At 38.5% G+C, this 23,791-nt stretch overlaps 5 protein-coding genes and 1 pseudogene across 6 annotated transcripts; 2 read left to right on the top strand and 4 right to left on the bottom strand.

The window, feature by feature from the left end:
• On the top strand, nt 5,246–7,021 carry LOC104762498 (probable flavonol synthase 5). Its single transcript, XM_010485800.2, has 3 exons — nt 5,246–5,971; nt 6,137–6,458; nt 6,573–7,021. The coding sequence occupies exons 1-3, from the start codon at nt 5,550–5,552 to the stop codon at nt 6,825–6,827; spliced, it is 999 nt and encodes a 332-aa protein (XP_010484102.1). The 5' UTR covers nt 5,246–5,549; the 3' UTR covers nt 6,828–7,021.
• On the bottom strand, nt 8,984–10,484 carry LOC104762497 (putative inactive flavonol synthase 2). The gene is made up of 3 exons (XM_010485799.2): nt 10,031–10,484; nt 9,388–9,715; nt 8,984–9,309 (listed from the first exon to the last, which is right to left on the bottom strand). Exons 1-3 carry the CDS (start codon nt 10,408–10,410, stop codon nt 9,094–9,096), a joined length of 924 nt encoding a protein of 307 aa, XP_010484101.1. The 5' UTR covers nt 10,411–10,484; the 3' UTR covers nt 8,984–9,093.
• Nucleotides 10,789–12,822, bottom strand: LOC104762496 (glutamate-1-semialdehyde 2,1-aminomutase 1, chloroplastic-like). Its single transcript, XM_010485798.2, has 3 exons — nt 12,536–12,822; nt 11,517–12,335; nt 10,789–11,405 (listed from the first exon to the last, which is right to left on the bottom strand). The coding sequence occupies exons 1-3, from the start codon at nt 12,704–12,706 to the stop codon at nt 10,983–10,985; spliced, it is 1,413 nt and encodes a 470-aa protein (XP_010484100.1). The 5' UTR covers nt 12,707–12,822; the 3' UTR covers nt 10,789–10,982.
• LOC104763651 lies at nt 12,991–14,864 on the bottom strand (annotated as a pseudogene).
• Nucleotides 15,539–19,144, bottom strand: LOC104762494 (protein DEK-like). 2 transcript variants are annotated; one of them, XM_010485796.2, is made up of 11 exons: nt 18,587–19,144; nt 18,450–18,483; nt 17,904–17,983; nt 17,702–17,761; nt 17,501–17,614; nt 17,338–17,418; nt 17,199–17,267; nt 16,530–16,950; nt 16,315–16,412; nt 16,189–16,219; nt 15,539–16,082 (listed from the first exon to the last, which is right to left on the bottom strand). In XM_010485796.2, exons 1-11 carry the CDS (start codon nt 18,929–18,931, stop codon nt 15,874–15,876), a joined length of 1,542 nt encoding a protein of 513 aa, XP_010484098.1. In that variant the 5' UTR covers nt 18,932–19,144; the 3' UTR covers nt 15,539–15,873. The 2 variants fall into 2 exon arrangements, with proteins under 2 accessions (XP_010484098.1, XP_010484099.1); XM_010485797.2 differs by having other exon boundaries at nt 17,199–17,264; nt 18,587–19,143.
• LOC104762493 (recQ-mediated genome instability protein 1-like) lies at nt 19,249–22,828 on the top strand. Its single transcript, XM_010485794.2, has 8 exons — nt 19,249–19,869; nt 19,965–20,135; nt 20,262–20,407; nt 20,685–20,821; nt 21,175–21,683; nt 21,776–21,886; nt 21,970–22,101; nt 22,338–22,828. The coding sequence occupies exons 1-8, from the start codon at nt 19,315–19,317 to the stop codon at nt 22,485–22,487; spliced, it is 1,911 nt and encodes a 636-aa protein (XP_010484096.1). The 5' UTR covers nt 19,249–19,314; the 3' UTR covers nt 22,488–22,828.

Here is a 23,791-nt window from a genome sequence, read left to right as displayed (position 1 = left end):
AAAGAGATTCAATCTCTACGTTGTGTCAAAAATTTGATTGTGTGTAGTGTAGTGATGTTTGTTGTGTACGCCTTCTTCTTTTAAGTATGACAAGTTTGTATGACTTAAGTTATGCAATGCAATGGAGTTAAACATCCTTAATCTTGAGGCTTATATACTTCATCCGAATCCGAAATAGGTGACAAAAAAAAAACCACCATCACACCATCATCCTAACGGAGTCATCCTTAACCTTACACCATCATCATTAACCTTACTAAACTGAAACATCCAAAAAAACCATAATCCTAACTGAATCATAAACATCCAAAAAATATCATCCTACAATTTTAAACATCATAAGATAGAAAACAATTAATCACCAAGTGAAATCTGAGATGCTTGTGAGGCTTGACTTGGTTGACTTGGACCTCCTTCCCCTTGACGCTTTCTTGGCTGAGCTTGCTTACCTTGAACCCCATGATTTTGACAGCTTCTTCCAGTCTTGCTACATTGAGAACCATGCAAAGTGATTCCTTCTCTAGTTATTTTCACCTTCTTTGGAGGAGCCTCTTCTTCTACTTCCTTTCCTTGCTTTCTCTTTTTCTTTGGAGACTCATTCTTCCCCTTGATTCGTTTCTGCTTCTTTATACGCCCTTTAGTTTTCTCTCTAGGTGGTGGCTGAAGCTCTTGTTCACCGGATTTCTCCCAAAAGTACATACCATTAACTCCCATCAGTTGTTCATTGTACTGAGCAACCCATCTTGATGTCAATAACCAGTCACATGTAACAAAATCTTCAGGCTTCTGATTCTTCTTCAACCCAATTACTCGCAAAACATGACGACAAGGTATCCCTGTCATACTCCACCTTCTACAAGCACATGTTTTTGCATTCATATCTACCCTGAAACCATGATGAACATGTTCAGCCACTTCATAATGCCCATTGCCACAAGGGATTACCTGACAATACTTCAAGTGTCTCTGCTCTTCTTTTATGGTTTTGGCCACTTTCAAACTGTATTTTCCCTTATGCTTTGCAGTCTTCTTTCTTCTCATATCATTCCTGATCAAGCATTGTCTTCTTATCGTCTCTAACATTGCTACCAATGGCATCTCTCTTGCTTGGTTGATAGTGTTGTTGTACGACTCAGAGAAGTTGTTCGACACATCTTCGCACAGTGATGTGCACTTGAAGAAAGCACGGCTACAATTCTTAGGATTCTTATTCATCACTGCCTCATAAACAGCATGATGAAACTGCTTCAACTCTTCCATGGTTTTGTTATAGTCTGCCTCATTGAAACTTTTCGCAACAGTCCAAAATAGGTGTTTAGGCAATTCTTTTCCTGGGTATGCTCTCCTTAGATTCCCATATATGTGGCGAGCACACATGCGATGTTCTACTTTTGGGCAACTCTTGTTCCACAGCAATAAGCAAACCCTATAAAAAATTATATCATAGCATTACAATTAGATGTTAAACTCATATTATATATTGCATTACAACTAGATAAGTTAACATACCTTCTGTCGGTCTGAGATGAGACTAAATCCTTCTCCATCACCCAGATTCAAGTCTGCTTTAAGAAGTTTAATAAACCAAATCCAACTCTCTGTATTTTCAATAGGCACAATACCCCATGCAACTAGATAGAACTGGTTATTGGCATCTCTTCCAATAGCTGCCAACAGCTGACCTTTGACATTGTTCTTCAAGAAACAACCATCTATCCCAATTATGGGTCGACAATGAGCATTAAATGTCTTTCGGAGTCCTGCCAAGCATACGTAGAATGTGTCAAACTTCTCAATACCATCATCAGTTCGGACTGTCCCCACCTCCACAGTTGATCCCGGGTTAGAACTGTCAAAAACAAGAAACAAAGTTAATATTAAACAGTCAAACTACAACAAGTTCCAAAAGTTACAATAGGACATGAGCTTACTTTATGAGCTCTAGATGGTAGTCTTTCAGTCGAGCAAATTGCTGATCATGTTCATCTTGTATGGCTTTTATTGCTTTAGCCTTCGCCTTTCTACACTGATCATTTGTCACCACCAAGTTGTAACGGTCCTCAAATGTTTCTTGTAACGCCTTTGGCTTGTAATTAGGATTTCTCCTAATGACTCCATCCTTCACTATCTTGCTAAACTTGTTAGGGACAAAAGAATGTTCATCATCACAAGTCATGACTTGGTACATGTTGTTGAGTTTCTGAAAAGAACAGTAGATTCGGAAGTTGCAACCACCACCAAGAGCGCATCTCACTTCAGATTTCTCGGATCCCCATCTTGTGTACTTCACATTATTTCCTGTTTAAAGAGAATAATCAACCACATCTTCTTTGAATAGCGGTATGCTGTCAAATACCTGCCCCAATCTTATCTCGCCACTTCTTTTTTTGTATCTAATACTTTTTTGGCCATCATCCTCATCATCTGAATTCATTGGAGTTGACTCTGAATCGCAACTCTCCTCTTCATCATCACCATTTCGAACATCATCTTCCTCATCATCATCACCGCCTCTAACATAACCTGGCCTAACATCATCTTCACCATCACAAGTTCTTTCCTCGTTGACTGCTTCACGACCTCTATCCCCATTATCATCATCACGGCCTCTATCCCCATTATCATCATCACGACCTCTATCCCCATTATCATCATCACGGCCTCTATCCCCATTATCATCATCACGACCTCTATCCCCATTATCATCATCACGGCCTCTATCCCCATTATCATCATCACGACCTCTATCCCCATTATCATCATCACGGCCTCTATCCCCATTATCATCATCACGACCTCTATCCCCATTATCATCATCACGGCCTCTATCCCCATTATCATCATCACGACCTCTATCCCCATTATCATCATCACGGCCTCTATCCCCATTATCATCATCACGACCTCTATCCCCATTATCATCATCACGGCCTCTATCCCCATTATCATCATCACGACCTCTATCCCCATTATCTGCTTTAGATATCTCATCCTTTTCCACATATAGCTCAACGGATTTTGTAAACATAGCAGCTAGACACATCTTCTGAAAATTCCCATTATACAGCAGCTTCAACTCTCTCCAAGATTCAAATGGAAGTTTGTACCAGATCCTATGACCAAACAAAGACACCCCAAGAGACTCCAACATATTTGTAAAAACTGCTTCCGGCTTGCATTCAAGAGTGTGACTCTCACCTCCAACATATATAGCCACATTACCTTCTGCATTGACAAACTTTCCACCATGGTAAATCTGGAAAGTAGCATCATCATCAGCATCAGGGCTGAAAAAATAAAGAAAATTGTGTGAATTTTTGGAGTGGAACAATAAAGAACCGAGATTTTTTGTATCCCCAACAGACCCATTAATAATCAATCACTCTATGCAACTATATACAACAAATACTCAAACTATCTATCGACATCTACCATTAAAACGCAAAAACGGTCAACAATAACAAAATTCAGAAATGTTAAAAGGAGAAATTTACTTTCTAGGAACTGGCTCTTCGACTCTCGTCTCATCGGTAACATCGAGATTCATCGCAATTAACTTCCGCCGCTCCTATTTTTTCCGATTAACCGGAAACTCCGAAATCCCCAAACGCTAGGGTTCTTTTGCGAGAGAGATCGATTCGAGGAAGAGAGATAGATTTAGGGACAAATGAGAAACGACGTTGTTTTGGACAAAAATTAACACTCTCAAATAAACCAAAACGACGTCGTTTGCTTCTACCTTCACACGTGGATTCCACGTCAGATTGGCTTAACGGAAAAATTAACAGAGTTACTAATTAATCACGTTTTTGTATATGTTAGCACAAAAACAATAGTTGAGATATGTAGTTCTTATTTTCTAAAGTCAATGTATTTTAACGCACATGCCATAGTCCGACGTATAAATCGAACATATGGGCTTTGTCCAGGTATGAAAAAGCCATTTTTCCTCGGTCTCGGACAGGATCCTTTATAGAAGAATGATAGTATATAAAAGAAAAAAGTGATTTTTTTTGGTTGGTAATCTTCTTTATACTTGGACTGCTGAGTGAGATGAAACATCATAGCGAATCTCATTTTACATATATATATATAATTATCTTGGTTGGTGTCAAAGCACAACATTTTTACATAATCTTGGTATAATTCATTTCCAGAACTACAAATCTACAATATAAGTTATAATTCCAGAGCTTCTAATGATTTACCAAGGCAAACCAATGTTTGGATTGTTTGGTTGGCAGAACTCTGTCACTTGCAACTTGCAAGAGATACACGATAATTTAGATGGTTACGACCACCAATAAAGTTAGGCGCTAGTATAAATGGTGTAGTTACAACTTTTTATTGTCAGACCATTATCACATAGGCCAAATATCAGTGGGTGGGGCTTTCATTTGCCATCAGCGTTTCAAGAATCAATATTACTTTTTAGCCCAACGAACTAATAATTGCTTACAAATGTTTTTTTTTGTTTTTCAAAATCTGTCAAATATATTATTTCAATATATAATGTAATTTATTTTTTATTTTTTTTTTAAAAAAAAACCAGTTAATATGTGAAAATAATTTATCAGAAAAAAATTATAAAATGTGGGAGAAAGAGTTGTTGAGAATCGAATTCTCATCTTTACGCTATTACAACTATTGTAGTTACAAGATTTTTTTGTTGGGCCATTATCACATAATCCAAATGTCACATGGTGCATGGTGCTTTCAGATCTTAATATCTAGCCATCAGCTTCCGAACTTCGAATCATCTTCAGCCCAACAAAATCTTACCATACTTATCCATTAATGCTTGCTTACAAATATTTTTTGTCATCATCTTATCAACCTATTTGACAACACAGTAATATTACCAAACAAAGTGACAAAACAAGAGAAGCCACTTTTTAATTTTCCTTGTAGACAGAAATTAATCGTCGAGATCATCGTTTTTTTGTTTAATCATGTATAGCTACAATACAATATTACTTAATTTCTAGATTCAATGATATTTAAAAAAATATTTTTGAGCGGAATGGGGCATTTTTCTAATAATATATATATTTTTATATGCCTGTTATTCAGAATTTTAGAAATATGTAGTAAACATACAAGACTGATAATATTGGAGTTCACTCGAATGGAAGTTTAAGGGGCCTACGGCACTTAAGTCTTTGCATGTAAATATGTAATATAGGCCTGAACTTAGCAGGATTATATATCTCCAACAACTTGCTCCAGCAATGGTCTGATGATGACCACATCCGAATTAGCATCCACAAAAACAGGCTATGACATCCTCTGCTTTTCCTTATCTACTATTGCTCTACGCAACACATTCTTGTACTTCTCATTGGTCAGCCTCTACAAATTTCCACAAAAATTTATCGGTCCAAATTAACTTCCCCTTTGACATATTAGAGACGAGAGAAACCACAACACATTCTCGTTCCAAAAACATTATCTTCTCCTTTTAATTTAATCCCCTTTTTTAGCCTTCTCTTCTCCTTCTCACATCTATCACATATAAGAAAAACCAACTTGGACACTAGAGTGAAGCCATGGAAGACGAGAGAAACCTCAACACATCTTCTTCGTCTCTCCCGTCTTTGCGTAAGCAATTGGTGAGACCAACTTTTGGGGGAAGCATGGAACTGGACATTCCCGTCGTTGATCTAAATGTTTCTGATGAAGAGTTCCTGGTGCATGAGGTGACGAAAGCGAGTGAAGAGTGGGGAATTTTTCAGGTGGTTAACCACGGAATTCCAACTGAGCTGATGCGGCAGCTGCAAGTGGTTGGGAAGCAGTTTTACGACCTCCCGGAGGCAGAAAAGGAAGCAGTGGCGAAAGATGAAGGCATTGAAGGATACAAGAAGAACTATCTAGAAGGTGGTAAGTCTTGGGACGAACATCTGCTTCACAAACTCTCCCCACCCTCAATCATCAACTATAAGTATTGGCCTATGAATCCTCCCCAATACAGGTACGTACTTTTCCTAATATAATAATAGTACGAGTTAGTACTTCCGAACCAATTGGTAATGAATAGAGAACTTATGTTTTTAGGTTATAATTTATTTCCTAACAAAATCACAAAGTCAAAAGTTGGATTTTATTTGGTTGATATATTGGGACGTGGGGGTTTCAGGGAGGTTAATGAGGAGTACACAAGGCATGTGAAGAAGCTAACAGAGAAAATTCTTGGTTTGTTATCAGAGGGATTAGGGTTACCTCGTGTTGCGTTGACACAAAGTTTAGGTGGGGAAAAGGCAGAGTATTTGATTAGGGTTAACTACTATCCGCCGTCTCCAAAAGCAATAGGAGGTTCGGCGGCGCACACCGATCTAGGGGCAATCACACTTCTCATCCCCAATGAGGTTCCTGGACTTCAAGTCTTCAAAAACGAACAATGGTTTGACGTTAAGTATATCGACTCCGCTATGGTTGTTTTCATCGGCGATCAACTCATGGTACTCTTATTGATTCTGTTTTTTTTTTCTTAGTTTTTATGATAAATATAAATATATATTAGGTTAGATTTGAGAACGTTTAGGGGTTGATGTGTGGATTCAAATAAATTGTAGAGGATAACCAACGGGAGGTTCAAGAACGTGCTTCACAGAGCGAAGTCGGATAAGGAAAGATTGAGGATTTCTTGGCCGGTTTTTGTTTCGCCTAGGCATGATTTGTTGGTCGGACCTTTGCCGGAGCTTACCGGAGACGAGAATCCTCCAAAATTCGAGACTTTAGTTTATCAAGACTATTTGCACAAGACGATGCAAAACTGGGCGCTCGACAAGCTATATAATAAAGAATCCACTCTTCTGAAAACCCATTAACAAAGAATCCCTCAATAAGTTACGATGTATTGTCCAAAGTATTGGTTCTTTCTTGGTTATATATTGCGTCTATTTTAATAATGAGTGTTGACGTCTTCCTCTAATAATCAATTTACAGCATTTTGTTTTGTGTATGTTGTGTGTTGTACATTTTAATATAATCAAATTTGAATTGTAACGTTTTAACCGCATTATTTGTTCTGCGTTGATTTATTGTTTATTTTGTCTACTACTACTACTCGTCACGTGTGGATTTTCGAAAAGAATATAAAACACAATACTCAATATATTTCTAGATTCAATGATATTTAAAAGTATGTATAAAAATACTTTTGAGTGTATTAATGCGGGTATGCGTCTAGTAATAGTATTATCTTTTACATGCCCATTATTTAAAAATTTAAACAATATAAGTAAACACACAAGTGAAGTGTTCTCAAAGCTGATCTCATCAAGGTTTGATTCGGGCTACATATCCTATCATCCTCAAACAAAAAACCTGAAAATCTCTCACTTGATGTTTGCTGATGATGTGATGATTTTCTACGATGGAAGCAGCTCTTCTTTCTATGGAATTTATGAGACTCTCGAAGACTTTGCAGGCTGGTCTGGTCTAGTTATGAACAGAGATAAGACTGTCCTTTTCCATGCAGGACTTTCTACTTTGGATCTCTCAGCAACTGCAGATTATGGGTTTCCTTTTGGCTCCTTTCCAGTTAGATACCTCGGGTTGCCCTTAATGACCAGGAAGCTTAGAATAAATGAATATTCTCCCCTTCTGGATAAGCTCGTTTCAAAGTTCAAAGTTTGGGCAGTAAAATCTCTTTCCTTTGTAGGAAGAGCCCAACTGCTTTCATCAGTCATCTATGGGACAATAAATTTCTGGATTTCAACCTTCATGCTTCCCAAAGGCTGCATAAGGAAAATTGAATCACTTTGCCAAAGGTTCCTATGGTCAGGTAATATAGAAAACCACATCAAAACAAAAGTTGCTTGGTCTACAGTTTGTCTACCAAAGAAGGAAGGAGGGTTAGGGATGCGAAGACTTTCTGTTTGGAACACCACTCTATGCCTGAGGTTAGTTTGGTTGCTTTTCTCAAACAGCGGGTCTCTCTGGGTGGCTTGGCAGCACCATCACCATAGGCTCGATGCCTGCAGTTTCTGGGAGATCAAAGAAAAGCAGAATGACTCTTGGCTCTGGAAAGCTTTACTTAAGCTTAGAAGCTTGGCAAAACGTTTCATCTCTTGCAACATTGGAAACGGCTCAACGGCTTGGTTCTGGTTTGATAATTAGACACCTTTGGGTCCCTTATTTGATTGTCTAGGTGCAGAGGGCCCTCACTGACTGAGAATTCTTCTGAACTCAAGAGTACGAGATGCATGTAACATGGAGGGCTGGGTACTTGCAAACCCACGCTCAGATTTTGATGTTTCTCTGCAAATCTATCTATCGACTATTGATATACCAAGTCACTCTACACTAGAAGACTCCTATGAGTGGGTGATAGATGGACAATCAACTCAGAAATTCTCTGTTAGAAAAACCTGGGAGGTCTTAAGACCACGAGATGTAGAGAAAGATTTGGCAGAGCTCGTGTGGTTCAAAGGATCAACGCCTAAACATGCTTTCAATTTCTGGGTGACAAACCTGGATAGGCTTCCAACGATGGCAAGACTTGTTTCTTGGGGATTACAAGTTTCGGACACCTGCTCCCTCTGTTCTGCAGCTGCAGAGACTAGAGATCATTTGTTCCTTCACTGCACGTGTTCACTCAAGTTATTTGGACTTTGGGTCTGCGAAGACTAAGTCAGCAAAGCTCTCATTTCTCCACTTGGAGTTCACTCCTATCTTGGGCAAAAGGGAGAAGTCCTACTTCACCATCCACCCTTCGACTTCTCTTAACCCAGACAATAGTCTATACTGTATGGAGAGAGAAAAACAATCGCATTCACAACCAAACAACCATACCGCCGCTCAATCTCTTCAAGGATATTGACCGCCAAATCACAAACACTATTGCAGCCCGAAAGGGAAGGAGGAAGTTTAGGAATCTCTTCACATTGTGGTTCAGATAAGAGATCAAAATTTGTGCTTCTGAGTTTGAATCTTAGTTGATTCTTGTTTTTATTTTTTTTTGCCAAGGACCAACCTGCAGGTCTTATATCATTTGTAATACCGAATCTTTCATATATATGATATTAACGATTTAGCAAAAAAAAAAAAAAGTAAACACACAAGAGACAAGACTCATAATTATATTTGAGTTCACTCGACTGGAAGTTTAAGGAGTCTACGGTACTTAAAGTCCTTGCATGTAATAGGCTTGAACTTAGCGGGGTTATCGCCGGTAATTAGCTCCGGCAACGGTCCGATGACCACATCAGGATTAGCATCCACAAAAATCGGCCATGACATCCTCTTCTTTTCCTTATCCACAATTGCTCTATGCAACACATTCTTGTACTTGCCATTGCTCAGCCTCTACAAATTCCACAAAATTAAATTGATTATTTTAAAAATCAACTGATAGAACTATGTTTATCATTAAGAGAAACAAACCAGAATCTGATCGCCAATGTTGATGGTTATGGCAGTGGGAATGTAGTGAACATCGAACCAGCGATCGTCCTTGAAAATTTGGAGCCCTGAAACTTCATTGGTGACGATGATTGCGATCCCGATGATATCAGTGTGCTCTGGTACTCCCAGAGTCAAATCCGGTTTGGGGTCAGGAGGATAGTTGTTGATCCTCATTACATACTCGGTCGAGTCGCCGCCAAGACCTTGTATCAAGGCCTCACGTGGTAACCCTAATCCCTCTGATAAATACCCCAAAACCCTCTCTGATAGCTTCTTAGTCTCCTTTGTGTACTCCTCAATCACTTCCCTAGAAATTAGAATTGCCATGTCCCAACAATCAAACGGATGATAAATGGTTAACATGGAAACGTATCAACAGAATGAATTGGATACGAAAACGAAATAATAATGGTGATGAAAAGTTTTTATTTTATTTTCTAATGTTTTCATGTTTTTTACTTTTTACTAATTAAATCATTCAGTAACTATTCATTTTACATGCAGTATAATTATTTCTTTCAAAATTCAACGTAAAACAGTTAGATCTTAAAATACTTTAGCCTATGATATTGGTTCCCTAACTAGCTATACAATTTATTTGTAGCCAAAGATTAGTTAGTACCTGTATTGAGGAGGATTTTTGGGCCAGTAACTAAGATTGATACACGAGGGTGGCCAGATTCTGTGAAAAAGATTCTCGGTCCAAACTTCTCCTTTGACATACTTGAGATTCGTGGTGTAACCTTCGAAGTCTTTGGAGCCAGCTTGTTTGGCTACGGCATTCTTCTCTGTCTCCGGGAGATCAAAGAACTGTGCACCAACCTCCTTCAACCGCCCTATCAGATCCATCGGGATTCCATGATTAACCACGTGAAAGATCCCCCACTCTTCGCTCGCTTTCACCACCGCACGAGACACTTGCTCTTCGTCAAGGTTGCTTAGATCGACTATTGGGATCGTCTCGGCCAGAAGAGACGTGTGTTTGTCTCTCTCGATCTCCATTATTGTTGCTGAAAATAATGGGGAGGTGAGAGGTATATTATAAGTTTGAATTTGTGAAAGTTTGTGATGAGTAGCACAGGCAAGTACGGTTTTTCAACCTTATTTGTTTGTTTTATTTGTCACGCCTATTGTTTGAATAATACAATATTATTTGTTTATGCACAAAAGTATTCACTACATTACCTAATCATCTACTAACTTATGCAATTTTCGTTTATTTATGATATTTCAGTACACAAAACATTCACTTTACTACCTAATGATCACTAATCAGTCACCTACTACCTTGCGCAAATCCTTTATATATCAAATCAAAAACTACAAGTCTCCAACAAGAAAACGTTGTTTGTGTCATCAGGCTAATGATTTTAGAAAGTCTTTTTCCCCCGTTTAAAATGATTATTATACATATCAGTATACAACTCAATAAATCATTACATTAACAGGAAACAAAAGAAAATTCCCAAGCTCTACCGATGAAACAAAAGATAAACAAAATTCATCTCACTAAACAATGTCCCCAAAATAGAAGATTATGAAACTAGACTCAGGGTTGGGTTATATAGAACATTCTAGATCCTACTGAGGACCCTCTCGGCCGCAGCAATAGTGAACTCTATATCCTTGGGACTGTGAGCCAAGCTTGTAAACCCGGCCTCGAACTGAGACGGTGCAAAGTAAACACCTTCTTCCAACATTCCCCTGAAAAACCTACCAAACTTCTCGGTGTCGCTCTTCTTTGCATCTTCAAAGTTGTAGACCGGTCCTTCTGCGAAAAAGAAACCGAACATACCACTTATGTAACCACCGCACATTGGATGCCCTGTTTTCTTTCCTGCTTCTAAGATTCCGTTGGTTAGCTCCTTTGTGATCTTGTCCAAATACTCGTATGTTCCTGGCTGCTGTAGCCGCTTCAGAGTGTGAATCCCTGCGGTCATTGCCAGTGGATTACCACTAAGAGTCCCAGCTTGGTACATCGGTCCTGCAGGCGCAACCTACAAAGAAAAGAACACAAAACATTGTTTATATATAGTTTTGAAAACCATAAAACAGAACGGCCACCACCAAGTTTCAAAGCTTCTTCTAAGTATAGAGCCAGATCTCACCATCTCCATAATATCACGTCTCCCACCGTATGCTCCCACGGGAAGACCACCACCAATGATTTTTCCAAGAGTTGTCAGATCAGGCGTGATCCCAAAGTATTCTTGGGCACCACCATAAGCTAAACGAAAGCCTGTCATGACTTCATCGAAGATGAGAAGAACACCGTTGTCCTTAGTCAGCTGGCGTAAACCGTTGATGAATTCCGGTGTAGGAGGGATGAATCCAGAGTTACCAACAACAGGTTCAAGAATAACCGCAGAGATCTCGCCTTTATGCGCAGCAAAGAGCTTCTCAACAGCTTCAAGATCGTTGTAAGGAGCTGTTAAGGTATCTGAAGTAGCTGCTTTAGGGACACCAGGTGAGTCCGGTAGCCCTAAAGTAGCAACACCACTACCAGCTTTAACAAGGAAGGCGTTGGCGTGACCGTGGTAACACCCTTCAAACTTGATGAACTTCTCTTTGTTAGTGAAGGCTCTGGCGAGACGTAGCACACCCATACAGGCTTCAGTACCAGAGTTGACAAAGCGAACCATTTCAATGCTTGGAACAGCTGATATAACCATCTCAGCTAGAACATTCTCTAAGAGACAAGGAGCACCAAAGCTTGTTCCTTTCTTCATCGTCTCACCTAAAGCCGCGAGTACCTCATCATCGGCATGACCAATAATAGCTGGTCCCCAAGATCCAACGTAGTCAATGTACTCATTTCCATCAATGTCCCACATCTTACAGCCTTTAACTGAATCGATCAAAACTGGTTGACCACCAACGGATTTGAAGGCTCGAACAGGGGAATTCACACCTCCAGGCATTAGATTCTTTTCATGAGATTAACAAGAAAAGATCAATTTTTTCCATTAGTCAGGGATTATATAAGGTAACACACATTCATATCACGAAGATTCGAAAAGAGACAACTTTGCATTCCTGAACTAAGGATTGATCATTCTGGCGAGACTATAATTCACGAAATCAATGATTTAGAATCAATCAAATGAAAAGGGCGAAATCAATATACCTTGGCAGCATTGAAAGCTTCCTCTGATTTCTGAAGAGTGAAACTTTTCTTCTTCTCGTCGACGGAAACAGACATCTTGATGCAGCATCGGTTAAAAGAAGAAGAAGAAGCTTTCTTCGAGGAGCACGAAAACCCTAAAGCAGTTCCCGATCCTGTAAGCGTCGCCGACATCTTTGCTCTGAAAGTCGCGGTCGGAGTTGTTGGGAATCCAATGTAGCGGGTGGGGCTTTTCTTTATTTTCAGAGGAAGAAGAAGAAGAAGAGTCAACAAGATAAGGCGATGCCCACCCACCGGGTTTTTATATTTACCGGGTCGGGTTACCCAAGTCTCTCAAATCATTTATTTTAATTTATTTTATTTTTGAACAATATTTTAATTTATTTCATATCTCTGGTATTTTAATTGAATTGGAAATTTAAAATTTGAGCTTTACTACATACGACAAGTATTTGTAATATCACAAAACACGTCATCGTTCATCATTATTTGTTTTAAAAAGATTATGATCAGTTCAAAGACTACATACAATGCATGAATAAGATTTATTCATCCATAAGTCCTTGGAACACTTTCATAGCCGAACTAGGAAGTCCAAGCAACACATTGATACTCTTTGTGTCACTGCCACATGGGAGGAACAGAATCACTTCCTTCTCAGGTAAACCAACCGGTCCAGACACAACCGGTTCACCCCAACCGAAATCCTTTGTATGAAACGACAGCTTTTGACCACGACGTGATAGGTGATAAGAAGCGTAGCCGTTAGGCTCGGCCTAGCTCGAGTCTCCTTGAAGTAATCAATCGCTGACGTCATGAAACCGTCGTTGACCATTTCAACGGCGCTTTTAACAAACCCACAGAATGAGAAAGAGGGTTTGAGGTTACTTCACCTGCCTTTGTAACGCAATAAGTGAACACAATCCCGTTTCCGGAGTATCCTTTAAGAAGTTCCGGAACGAATCTCGACCGTCCGTCTGCAGCAAAGAGAAGTTTTATCCGTTGATAAGGTTTAAGCCCTAGAGCTTGACAACGAGCTCTCCATAGAAATCCGGTTAGGGTTTGAAAAGTGGTGGATCTTGTTTCTGCCATGATCTTGAGCCTCTCCAGTTTTTCGGGTCCGAAGAGGAAGGATTTGTAGACGAGTTTCTCGTCGGAGTAGAGTTTTCCCGTGCCGGATATGTCTTGTAGGTCCTCGAACTCGTTGTGTGGGAAATCGATCTTTGGTGGAGTTTGTGGTCGGAGAAGTGTGCGGTCCAAGAAAGGTGGAAGAGAGAGAGGAAGGCCACGAGCAGTCTCGGCCCAAGAGTTGAGGAACTCCATGGCTGCGGCCTGCGATACCATCGAACATATTGTGGTTCATGCCTAGTCCACGTTTGAAATTTGTTACCTAACAAACCAAACAAAATTAAGTTGTATGGAAGCATAGTATACAATATATGCGATCAACTAAAAATGATTAATTCAGTCGTATTAACGAATGTTCTGCCCCAAGAAAACAAGAGTATATCCAAACATTATATGTTGATTTACATATTGGCAAATAATAATCCTGATAAATTATTTGGTCGACATTCACAATTCACAGATTCACAATAATCTTCTAAATCGTCAATTCGGATTTGACTAAAAAATTATGTATTTGTTAGTGGGAATAATATCATGGGTTTTCTTTCTTATTATTAATTAGCGTATTTATGCATATGCATGATAATGAATCAATATTTAACACTCCTACTATATAATATACTTATTTGAAACCAATATCGGACCAACCTAGTATAGGTCATGTTCGTTCACTCACACAAAAACAGCAACCAAAAATAGTAATCAACTCCTCACCTGAACAACCACGGGAGGGATCTCAAGAATATTCCGAGTACCGGGAACGTCGTAAACCAGCTTTTCAAGAGTCTCTGGTTGATCAATCTCCGACATAGCCTTCTTTATCTTTTCTATCCCACAATTGGCATCAGCTTCCACCACGACAACTCCGTCTCCAGTGCAATTCACAGCGATCTTTCCTTCGGGTCTGATCGTGAGTCTCCCGGCGGCAGGATAGTAGTGAACAAGAACCTCGGAGAGTGACTTCTTGATAACTTCATAGGATTCCTCGTTGGATCTTGAGTTTGATTTGAAGTAGTAGAAAGTTTTGACGATGATGGCGATGTTTTGATCGAGAGATAATGGAGACCTTTCGGAGTTTCAGAGGCTGGAGAGACAAGAACAGGTTCCTTTCGGGTTACAATGAGCTCGAATGAGTCGGCCATTTTTCAAGGAATCAGGGTATATATCTTCGGTAAAGAAAACTCTAAAGATGTAGTTTTGGAGAATTGAGGATAGATTTAATTTTCTAGGAGGATTTTATGAAAGGGGTTAAGTAGAGGCCAGGGTTTGAGGTTAATTATGGTACAAGCAAAGATTTCAGCAAATGGTAGAAGAAAGAAAAAAGAGAGCGAGCGAAAGACGTCTTGAGGAACACATGTTAATCTGACGACTTGAATACTTTTAAAATCTGGTATGATTAGAGGTGTTGTGACCAGTTAGATCGGTCAAATAGAACTGACTATGTAATTAAGCTTGGTTCAAAATAATCTTGCATGCATTACTAAAGTCACTGTTAAAAATGATAGGTTGAAAGAGTATGATTCGTTTTTTTTTTTTTACCAGACTGATCCCATCTAAAATTGGGCGGATGTGATGCCGCTATTTCAAAAACTCAAAATATTATCTAGTGCAATTTTGTTAAAACCGCAGAAGTGAGAAGTCTATGTAAAGGGGTCTATTCTGTTGATTACGTTCAGTTCACAAACAAGGTCGCATTTGGATAATAGCTTTTCTTTAAATGTAACGATTCTTTCGATATATTGTGATTTAGTAGCATTAGTAGAATATTGTATAAATAAATAGCATTAGTTGTACCATCCCTATAGGCTATAGTTTTGTTTATTGAATGTAACTTGGCGTCAAGAAAAACTGAATTTACTTCTCCATCAAATCCAAAACTTCATCAGGTAATTCTTTTTTTTTAACCTACAAAAGTTTCAAGTTCACCATTCCGTTCATGATACACCAAGCCACAAATCGGTAAAACAAAGAAGTAAAATTCCCCACAGTATCTGGCTATCAAATAAAACAAGGATTAATAAACCTAACAGGTAACAGCTACACAAGAAGAAAAAGACACTTAAACTACATAATGAGAGTCAGACTATAGAGATTACACAAAGTACAGATTCGACACACTCTAAATTTTACCTCTGATTCACACAAAAGTTGTGTCACAATTGCTGCTTTCCTTCACATCAGATTTTGAGAGAAGAGGATCCAAACTCCCAACCTTAATCCTTTTTCTCTTCTTCTTCCTTCTCTTCGTCACTTTCAGCCTCGTCTCCCTCTCCTTTTTCTTCTTCCTTCTCTTTGTCACTTCCAGCCTCAGCTTTTTCCTCTTCATCATCTTCTTCATCATCAGTCATTGCATTTATGGCATTTGTGATCACATCCTTCACCTCTGGTTTTCTATGTGACAGTTCCACACCGAAATGTTCGCCTGACGTTATCACAAACAGCATATGTTAGCAAAAAGATCCTGAACATTTGGAAAGTAAAAACACAAATTGCGAAATAAATAATAAAACCAAAAACCAAGAACATACTTAGCTTCTGCAGAATATCTGATAGTGTTGCCTGTTATTAAGAAAAACAAATTGTGTGAGAACAACTATTCAAGGTTTTTAGACCATTCCATTGTATTCAAATTTGGGAAAATCAAACCATCTTACCGTATTGAAGTCTACTTCCTTCAGAATTTTGGACACCACTTCAAGCATCTCTTCTCTGGTAGGCTCTTCTTTGGCTTTGCCTTTCTTAGTGGCTTTTCCTGTATCCAATCCATGATAGAAGATAACAAATAATAAAGGAATCAGATGGAATAATTTCTTTAAAAACATAAATCAAACGAGTCTAAGCATCAGAAGCAGCTGAGAATGGTTGTAACCTTTCTCTTTAGATCCCTTAGCCTGTGGCTTACTCGGCTGTTTCTTGCTTTTCTCTTTAGAAGGCTCGACAGGATCAACTTTTTGCTTCTTAGCCGGGGACGAGGCTGACTTAGCAATTTGTTTGGAGGACTTTTCACCAGATTTTGCGGAACCTTTAGCAGAAGCTTGCTTATCCTTACCTTTAGACCCTGAGCTCTCCTCTACAGTCTTTTTCGATGAGCTTCTCCTTTTGGATGGTTTCTCATCCTCTGCTTTTTCTTTTTCATCTTCAGTGTCAGTCTTTTCATGGTCACTTTCTTCCTCTGGCGCCGCATCATCTTCTTCATGAGGATTATTAGTTCCTTCAGAATCAGCATCTCCCTCATCCTTGCCTTCTTCCGTGTCAGATGGCTGATCTCGCTTTTTTGTTTGCCTTTTTCTCTGCGTAGAGACAAAACATACACAAAGAAAGGATATCAGTACAACCCGTGATCAACAGCTTAATCAAGTCACATAGATGAAAAAGCATATAACTATTCATGCAAATCATTATAATCCGACCATACACATTAAAAATCAAAATTTTACATCACTCATATGCAGAAAGTCTAAGAAAACAAGCTAAAAAGGCGCCAATAGCAGGCAAGGAATACAAATTAGATAATTAAGATGATCAACAAAGTACAAACCTTGGCTGGGGTGTCTGAAGATTCTCCAGATTTCCCCTTTTTTGGTGTACTCTTGCGCTTTTTGGCCTGCTAAAAATGAACTCAATGCTCTCATTGGGAATGAACATGTAGAACAATAATGTACAGAATCCAACAGTACCTTTTCTTGATCAGCTATAATAACATCTCTTGTTTCCTTGGGAGATTCCAAAAATTCAAGCACTTTGACAGCTAGTTCTTCCTGGAAGTATCAGGATAGTGGATTTTTTAGAATATAGAACAAGGTACAATAAATAGATAGACCACATCATGTTATCACTTACTTTTTTCATGTTGCTTCTGTTTATAGGTATATCAAGCACATCACAAAAAACTATCAATTTTTCTTTTATGCATTTGTCAATCTTCTCTTTTATTTTTGCTCTCTGCTTCTCCTCCTGATAAACATTAAAATACGAGATTTTACCAGAAGGCAAAACAGCAAACACATCCCTGTAACAGAATAAACTTGAAATGGGTTATACCTCATTCTCTGACCATGCAAAGCCAGAAAATTGACCAATGTTTCTCTTAACCATCTGTGCCTGCAGAGAAATTTTTCACGAAACGCTTTAAGTATCTATGCACTCTGGCAAAGCGAAAATTCCAAGACAACATCCATATTAACAGAGACAAAAAGCTTGAAAGTGAAATCTACATATCAAATGTGAGCAACATTTAAAGCACCTTTGCTTTCTTCCCATACAGAATGGTGTGTAGTAACATCAGGTTGTCATCAGCTTTTCTCTTGGATAGTTTATGAGCCACTGAAACAGCCAACGTTATCAGAAAGCTTTCTAATTGTAAATAAATGTAATCAAGACTCCACTAAAAGAACCAAAATTCTCACCCTCAAGTTAGAAAGAAAGAAAGAAAGAAAAACCAAACATTTTATCATCTTCTCATCAACCACAGAGCAGTTCGCTACCAAAAAGAAAAACCAAACTGAAACTTACCCAAGTATAACCAAATCATGGACAGTAAGTTATAGGCTACCAGAACGTCAGAATATAATAAAGGAAACCAAAAGCCCAAGCTTTTATAATGAAATGGTTCTATCTACTACAAGCATAGCAATGAAGACAAACAATCTCACAGCAGCTATCTCATAATCTTCTAGATCTAAGATTTGCCAAACCAGCCCAGATTGTTCATTATTCTGCCTCACAACAATCAGATCTACACATCACAAGAATCAAAACAATCACAAACAGAACTGAATCGTATACGTACCATTGGGAATTTCCCTGAGAGGTGTTCCACGACCCTACAAAATTAAACACAGAGAGACAGAAACCCATAACTAATTGATTCCAATTCTAACAAATACGAAAGAAAAAATATCAAATTTTTTACATAAAAGATCAAACCTTTCCAATTGAAACAGACTTGCTGGGTGTAGCTCGCATAGGAGTAGACAAGGAGAAACGCTCAACCTTCTTTCTCTCCCTCGTTGGTCTGTCACTAGTCGGAGTCACCGTTTCTTTCTCCGACGATTTCTTACTTCCACTTCCTTCTTCTTCTTCTTCTTCCTCCTCCTCTTCACTTTCTACATCGTCTTCTTTATCCTTCTCCTCCAATTCTCCCTCTTTCTTCTCCGCCTCATCCTTTATCGGCGAATCCGCTTTTGCTTCCTTGGCAGCAACAGTATCCTCATCCTTCGCCGGAGATTCCACTTCCGGTATCTTCTTGTCTTCTAGGGTTTCAGTCGCCATGTTAGACCCAAATCAAGATGAGGAAAAAAAGGGTAAAAGAGAAAAAAATATCAGATTTGGGAAACTAGAAAACCCTAATTCAAAGATTATGAAGAAGAGAAGAAACACAAAAAGAAGAATAAAAAAATTTGGGGATTTTTTTTCAAAATTTTCAGGAACACAAAGGCGGGCTCTTTCGTCAACCCCCAAAACTTTCACCAAAATCAAGCTCGCGGCAAAACTAACCCATTTTATATACATACACATCATATATACTTGCAAAGAACATATTCGGCCCAGTTTTATAACTGGCCCAATTTTATTCCTAACGAGCCCAATTAAGTTCCGCACTTAATTGAATTTGGAGGGAAAACCAAAAAAAATCCCTAAATTTCACCGGCGAAATGCGTAGACGACGGCTGCAACTCCGATACTCCTCCGACGAAGAAGAAGAAGACGAAGATGAAACTGGAACAAGCGGAATTGGTGATTCTGCTCGGAGCGGTGGTATAGCCTCAGCTGTACTACAACCGGAAACCTCAGTAGCTTCGAATTCTAACCCTAATCCCGGCGAAGCAATTGATGTATCGGAAGTTGAGATTATCGACGTCTTTGGTAATCCGCCTCCCACACCGCCGGATTCTAGTATTCCTACTCCGTATCCGGTTGATTTGTCGGAGACAGAGTCGGATTTTGTGAGCGGTAATAACTATGAATCGCCGATCAGTGAGATTCTTTCTCGATTAGGGATTAAATTGAAGAGAGAGTGGTGGGTCTCTTGTCTTTCAGGACTTGAAATTTCGATTCCGCAATTTTCCCGCCTCGATGTTGCAGCGAAAGCTAAGCATTGCTTTGAGCAGTTCATGTTTTCCGATATGAATATATGCGGAGGTGGGGTTCTTCCTCGGAATGTTGCGTCTATGAATCTTATAGAACTCCCTGGTCCGTTTGTTCTTCAGGTTATTTGATTGTTTTGTTGGAACTGCTTATATATATATATATATATTTAATGCACAATGTGTGATTTTGGCTGAACATTTCTGTTTTAATTTAGGTTGATGAGATTGTTAACATTGGATGTCCACTCAAAGGAAGGTATGAAAACGCTAATGCAGGGCTGAAGAGGTGCCTTAAGCTGTCCATGACAGATGGTGTTCAACGCGTTTTTGGTATGGAATACAGGCCTATTAAAGATCTTCAAGTCTTGTCTCCTGCTGGTTTAAAGGTGTGTGTTTCTTTTTGGGAATTGTAGTTGTTAAAATGGTAGATTATCTTTTGGGATGAAAACTAGTACATCCTTAAACATGTCAGTGTTTTTAGTTAAAGCACTGATAAGAACAGTTCAATGCAGATTGTTGTATCTAGTGTACAAGTTCGGCATGGACTTTTAATGCTAGTACCTGAAATTGTAGAAGTTTTAGGAGGGATGGTTGAAGAACTTGAAGAAGCAAGAAAGCGTCTGGTTGTTGAAGTAAACAAACCTCCACGAGGGAAAAGGTAGATTTATTCAAAGAATGGTTTACTTTGTTTAGAACTCGACTTTTCTCCAGCTTATTTTCCCTCGTTCACTTCATATTCATATTCGAAAGTTGTGTCATGATGTATTTCTCTGAGTATGCCTTACGATTTACTAGTTTAAGTTAATTCTGTGGAAACAAGATGCATGATATAAGTTAAAACACGGCTTATTACACACTACCAACTGTCTTTTCTAATTGCAGTTGTAAATTTTACCCTTCTTGTCAAAGTTCTTACCTGATTTCAACTTTTGCAGAACAACGAGAGGAGTGGTTCCTTCATTGGCAACCAGAGCAACTCTAGCGGCGTGGTCGCTAAATGGCAATGATACTGGCAATCATGTAAATAGTTCTACCTCAGGCAATGCTAGTCAGGCTCAGGCCAATGTTCAAGGTAGGATTTTTTCTACATTAATCTTCTTGTTCAGAAAAACAACGGCATGTCAACAAGAAAATAGCTGCATGTTTCAAAACTAGAGTTCACAAAACGAGAGTAATTATTGTTCATTACTGTCAACCCTGCCAAAGTGTTCATTACTGTCAACCCTGAACTAGAGTAATTATTTGTTCCATCACAAGAAAGTGGATAAACGACAGTTTTGAATCAAAGGAAACAGACTTTTCCCATTTTCTCGTTTATATCTAGAGCACAAGCATAGTTCGTAGTTTTAGTAACATGAGACAACCACTTTATTTTGAGACTATTAGTGGCTATTGACTCTCTTTTAACCAAAACACTTATGGCAGGCGTACCCGTAAATGTAACGGGAACTCACAATAGTTCACGGAGAATGGATGAGCCTCCTGCTTCTACCAATGTGGAAGCTACTGTGTCAAGGGTTGAGCATATGCAGATTGATACTGCTTCTGCGCACGGGGAAAGAACGTTTTCTGATGTACACTCAACTTCTAGTAACATTCACCGGGCATCATCCACAGCTGGTACTAGTTGCAGTGGTACAAGATCTTTTTCCAACAGCGTTGGTGGAAATACATTGGATCAACAAACATCTAACGTGACTTCATTTGTTGAAGAAATGCATATTGAGACTGGTCGTGTAAGGGACACAACGTCTCATGTACATGGTTCAGGTTCAGGCGGTCTAGCAGATGTAGAAGTCAGTAATATGGTTATCGATTTGGAAGGACCTTCTGTGCTTACAAATACAGAGAAGCCTTTCACTTACTTAGCCGAGTTGTCTCAAAAATGGGCAGTAATGAAAGATACCATGCATTCTGTTCAAGGAAGGATCAAAGTACTAACACCACTTATCAAAATACTCTCAAACTCAGTCTTCTATCCATCAGGATTTCAATCTTTGTAACTAAAGTATCTATTTTCTTGCAGTGCTTCCTAACCGGAGTGAAGAAATTCCAGTTCAAGCAACAATCTACGTATGAGCTTCTATGTTACGTCGATGATGGTAGTCTCATCTGTGAGATCTTGCTCCATAACGACGTGAGTCCTATCCCTCATTTCGCAATACTTTTGACGAATTAGAATTAAGATCACCCATCTTGTCCATGGTATTCCCTCTGCAGGTTGTACAAAACAGGATAGGTCATTCATCCATGGAAGTCACAGCTGCTCTTTCCTCTTCAGCACCAACATCAGTAAATGCCATGATGAAAGAGAAACTGAAACGCTTCCAGTTTTTTCTCGCTGACTTCGAGGTAAACCTGCTAACATATCAGTTTTAGACTGTCTTTGTTCTATGATCAGATACATCAAACATAAGTTGTATATAGAATTTGTTCTATGATCAGATACATCAAACATAAGTTGTATATAGAAGACTAGTTTATATACAAGCTCATTAGGACTGAGTGTGAAGACCCAATCAGAGACAAACCAAGCTACGCTTAGGAAGACATGTTTTTATAAATTGTTCATTTTTATGTTACTGCAGGGAATAATGGTGGTAGAAATGAACAGATCGTCGCAATATCCGGTAGCAATTGAAATGAATCAGGGATGTTCGTTAACTGATGCTCGGTTACTCTTTGAAAGAATCAAATCATCCTCAAACTTAAATCCAGTTCTTGTTCTATCCCCTTGAGTCTTGATCTAGTAGTCAACTAAAAGCTTGTGAAACAGTGAGAGCTTTTGGTGACTTGACTTCCTTTATAGCTCTGCTTAGGAATGACTTCCTGGTTCAACTAAACCGGGTATATCATTCTGGGTAATTAAATTGAATCCGGCGGGTAGTATACTTCCCTGATTCCAGTTCTGCTCTTTTAAAGATAAATCTATAGAAAACAAGTAGTTCTTTTTTCTTTTCAAACAAGTAGACTTAGGTGTGTAAATTTTTTTAATGAACTTGTATGTTTTAGAGGATAAAACAAAGGTTTATATATATGGCAGATTGTTATGAATTTATTGTCATTTGGTGATCTTGATATGGCGTTGAAAGAATATTACTATTATACAGATAATAGCAATATTACTATTTTATGATCTATGTTTTACAGGCACTAACAACTTTGAGTAGATAAACATCTCATTCTCACCTCAATCATCATTCATCACCCATTGTGATCAATTTAAACTTTTTGCAAAAGTTTTCCGGTTTTTGTTTCCTGCCAATAGATTTTCTTATATGATTTGGTGACGCATATTCAACGATTGTCCATTATGGGAAAAAACAAGAATCGGGGATTGATAAGTTTTGTTTGATTTGAAGGTCGAGTCTTTTCTTCTTTTTTGGCCGAATTTAACTCTGACTCTTGTTCGAGAAAAAAACACAGTGTTATGTTCTTTCGGTAGTTTCCTTTTGAATATACACCAAAGTCTTTTATTCGTTTTTCTCTTCTGTTCTAATAAGAAAAAACAATCGTTTCGGATTTTATATATTGGTCTAGCTAGGGTAAGGTAGCCAAAATCATATTGGGGGGTCCCGATGAATCAAATCGGTCAATGAATATGTCAAAATGGGATATTAATATAAAGATCATGATTCTTCGATTAATCTACTCCAAACGTTTTGATGATGCCTAGCTATTTTTTAAAAAATAGTTGTTTTTCTTCCAGAGTCAGGTTACATCTACATAAAGAAGCCATTTAGAGTGTCATTAGACGTAAAAGAAACAATTTGAAATTTGAAACGAATCAAAAGAATAACGAAATTAGCCACTATAATAGATGTAATGCTACAACGTAGCACACAACAATATAGGTCATCTTCATCCATCCATCTATGCTCCTTTGCTTTTACACCCACTAAGTGATGGGATTTAAAGACCTTTCAATTTTTTTTCTTATCAACATTTCTTTTGTTAGAAAAGTTTACTTTCTTTTAAAAGTATTATATTAATGATTGTTCTAAAGATTTTTGGCTCATGTCTATATCTCAACAAAATTCTT

Source organism: Camelina sativa, chromosome 18, assembly GCF_000633955.1.
Source record: "Camelina sativa cultivar DH55 chromosome 18, Cs, whole genome shotgun sequence".
Classification (NCBI taxonomy): domain Eukaryota; kingdom Viridiplantae; phylum Streptophyta; class Magnoliopsida; order Brassicales; family Brassicaceae; genus Camelina; species Camelina sativa.
The sequence above is the reverse complement of the archived record's forward strand: the minus strand, read 5'-3'. Positions and strand labels throughout refer to the sequence as shown.

Excerpts from the sequence above, each read along its gene's own strand:
- LOC104762497 (XM_010485799.2), bottom strand. The coding sequence starts at position 10,410 with ATGGAGATCGAGAGAGACAAACACACGTCTCTTCTGGCCGAGACGATC. Across the intron at positions 9,716-10,030 it reads AAAAATCCTCCTCAATACAG|GGAAGTGATTGAGGAGTACA; the intron begins GTACTAACTAAT and ends TCTAATTTCTAG. Across the intron at positions 9,310-9,387 it reads ACATTGGCGATCAGATTCTG|AGGCTGAGCAATGGCAAGTA; the intron begins GTTTGTTTCTCT and ends TGGAATTTGTAG.
- LOC104762494 (XM_010485796.2), bottom strand. The coding sequence starts at position 18,931 with ATGGCGACTGAAACCCTAGAAGACAAGAAGATACCGGAAGTGGAATCT. Across the intron at positions 17,984-18,449 it reads TCTCAGGGAAATTCCCAATG|TGGCTCATAAACTATCCAAG; the intron begins GTACGTATACGA and ends TGGCTGTTTCAG. Across the intron at positions 16,083-16,188 it reads AGATATTCTGCAGAAGCTAA|GCGAACATTTCGGTGTGGAA; the intron begins GTATGTTCTTGG and ends TGATAACGTCAG.
- LOC104762498 (XM_010485800.2), top strand. The coding sequence starts at position 5,550 with ATGGAAGACGAGAGAAACCTCAACACATCTTCTTCGTCTCTCCCGTCT. Across the intron at positions 5,972-6,136 it reads ATGAATCCTCCCCAATACAG|GGAGGTTAATGAGGAGTACA; the intron begins GTACGTACTTTT and ends TGGGGGTTTCAG. Across the intron at positions 6,459-6,572 it reads TCATCGGCGATCAACTCATG|AGGATAACCAACGGGAGGTT; the intron begins GTACTCTTATTG and ends AATAAATTGTAG.
- LOC104762496 (XM_010485798.2), bottom strand. The coding sequence starts at position 12,706 with ATGTCGGCGACGCTTACAGGATCGGGAACTGCTTTAGGGTTTTCGTGC. Across the intron at positions 12,336-12,535 it reads AAGCTTTCAATGCTGCCAAG|AATCTAATGCCTGGAGGTGT; the intron begins GTATATTGATTT and ends TCTCATGAAAAG. Across the intron at positions 11,406-11,516 it reads GACGTGATATTATGGAGATG|GTTGCGCCTGCAGGACCGAT; the intron begins GTGAGATCTGGC and ends TTTTCTTTGTAG.
- LOC104762493 (XM_010485794.2), top strand. The coding sequence starts at position 19,315 with ATGCGTAGACGACGGCTGCAACTCCGATACTCCTCCGACGAAGAAGAA. Across the intron at positions 20,136-20,261 it reads TGTCTCCTGCTGGTTTAAAG|ATTGTTGTATCTAGTGTACA; the intron begins GTGTGTGTTTCT and ends AGTTCAATGCAG. Across the intron at positions 21,887-21,969 it reads AGATCTTGCTCCATAACGAC|GTTGTACAAAACAGGATAGG; the intron begins GTGAGTCCTATC and ends TTCCCTCTGCAG.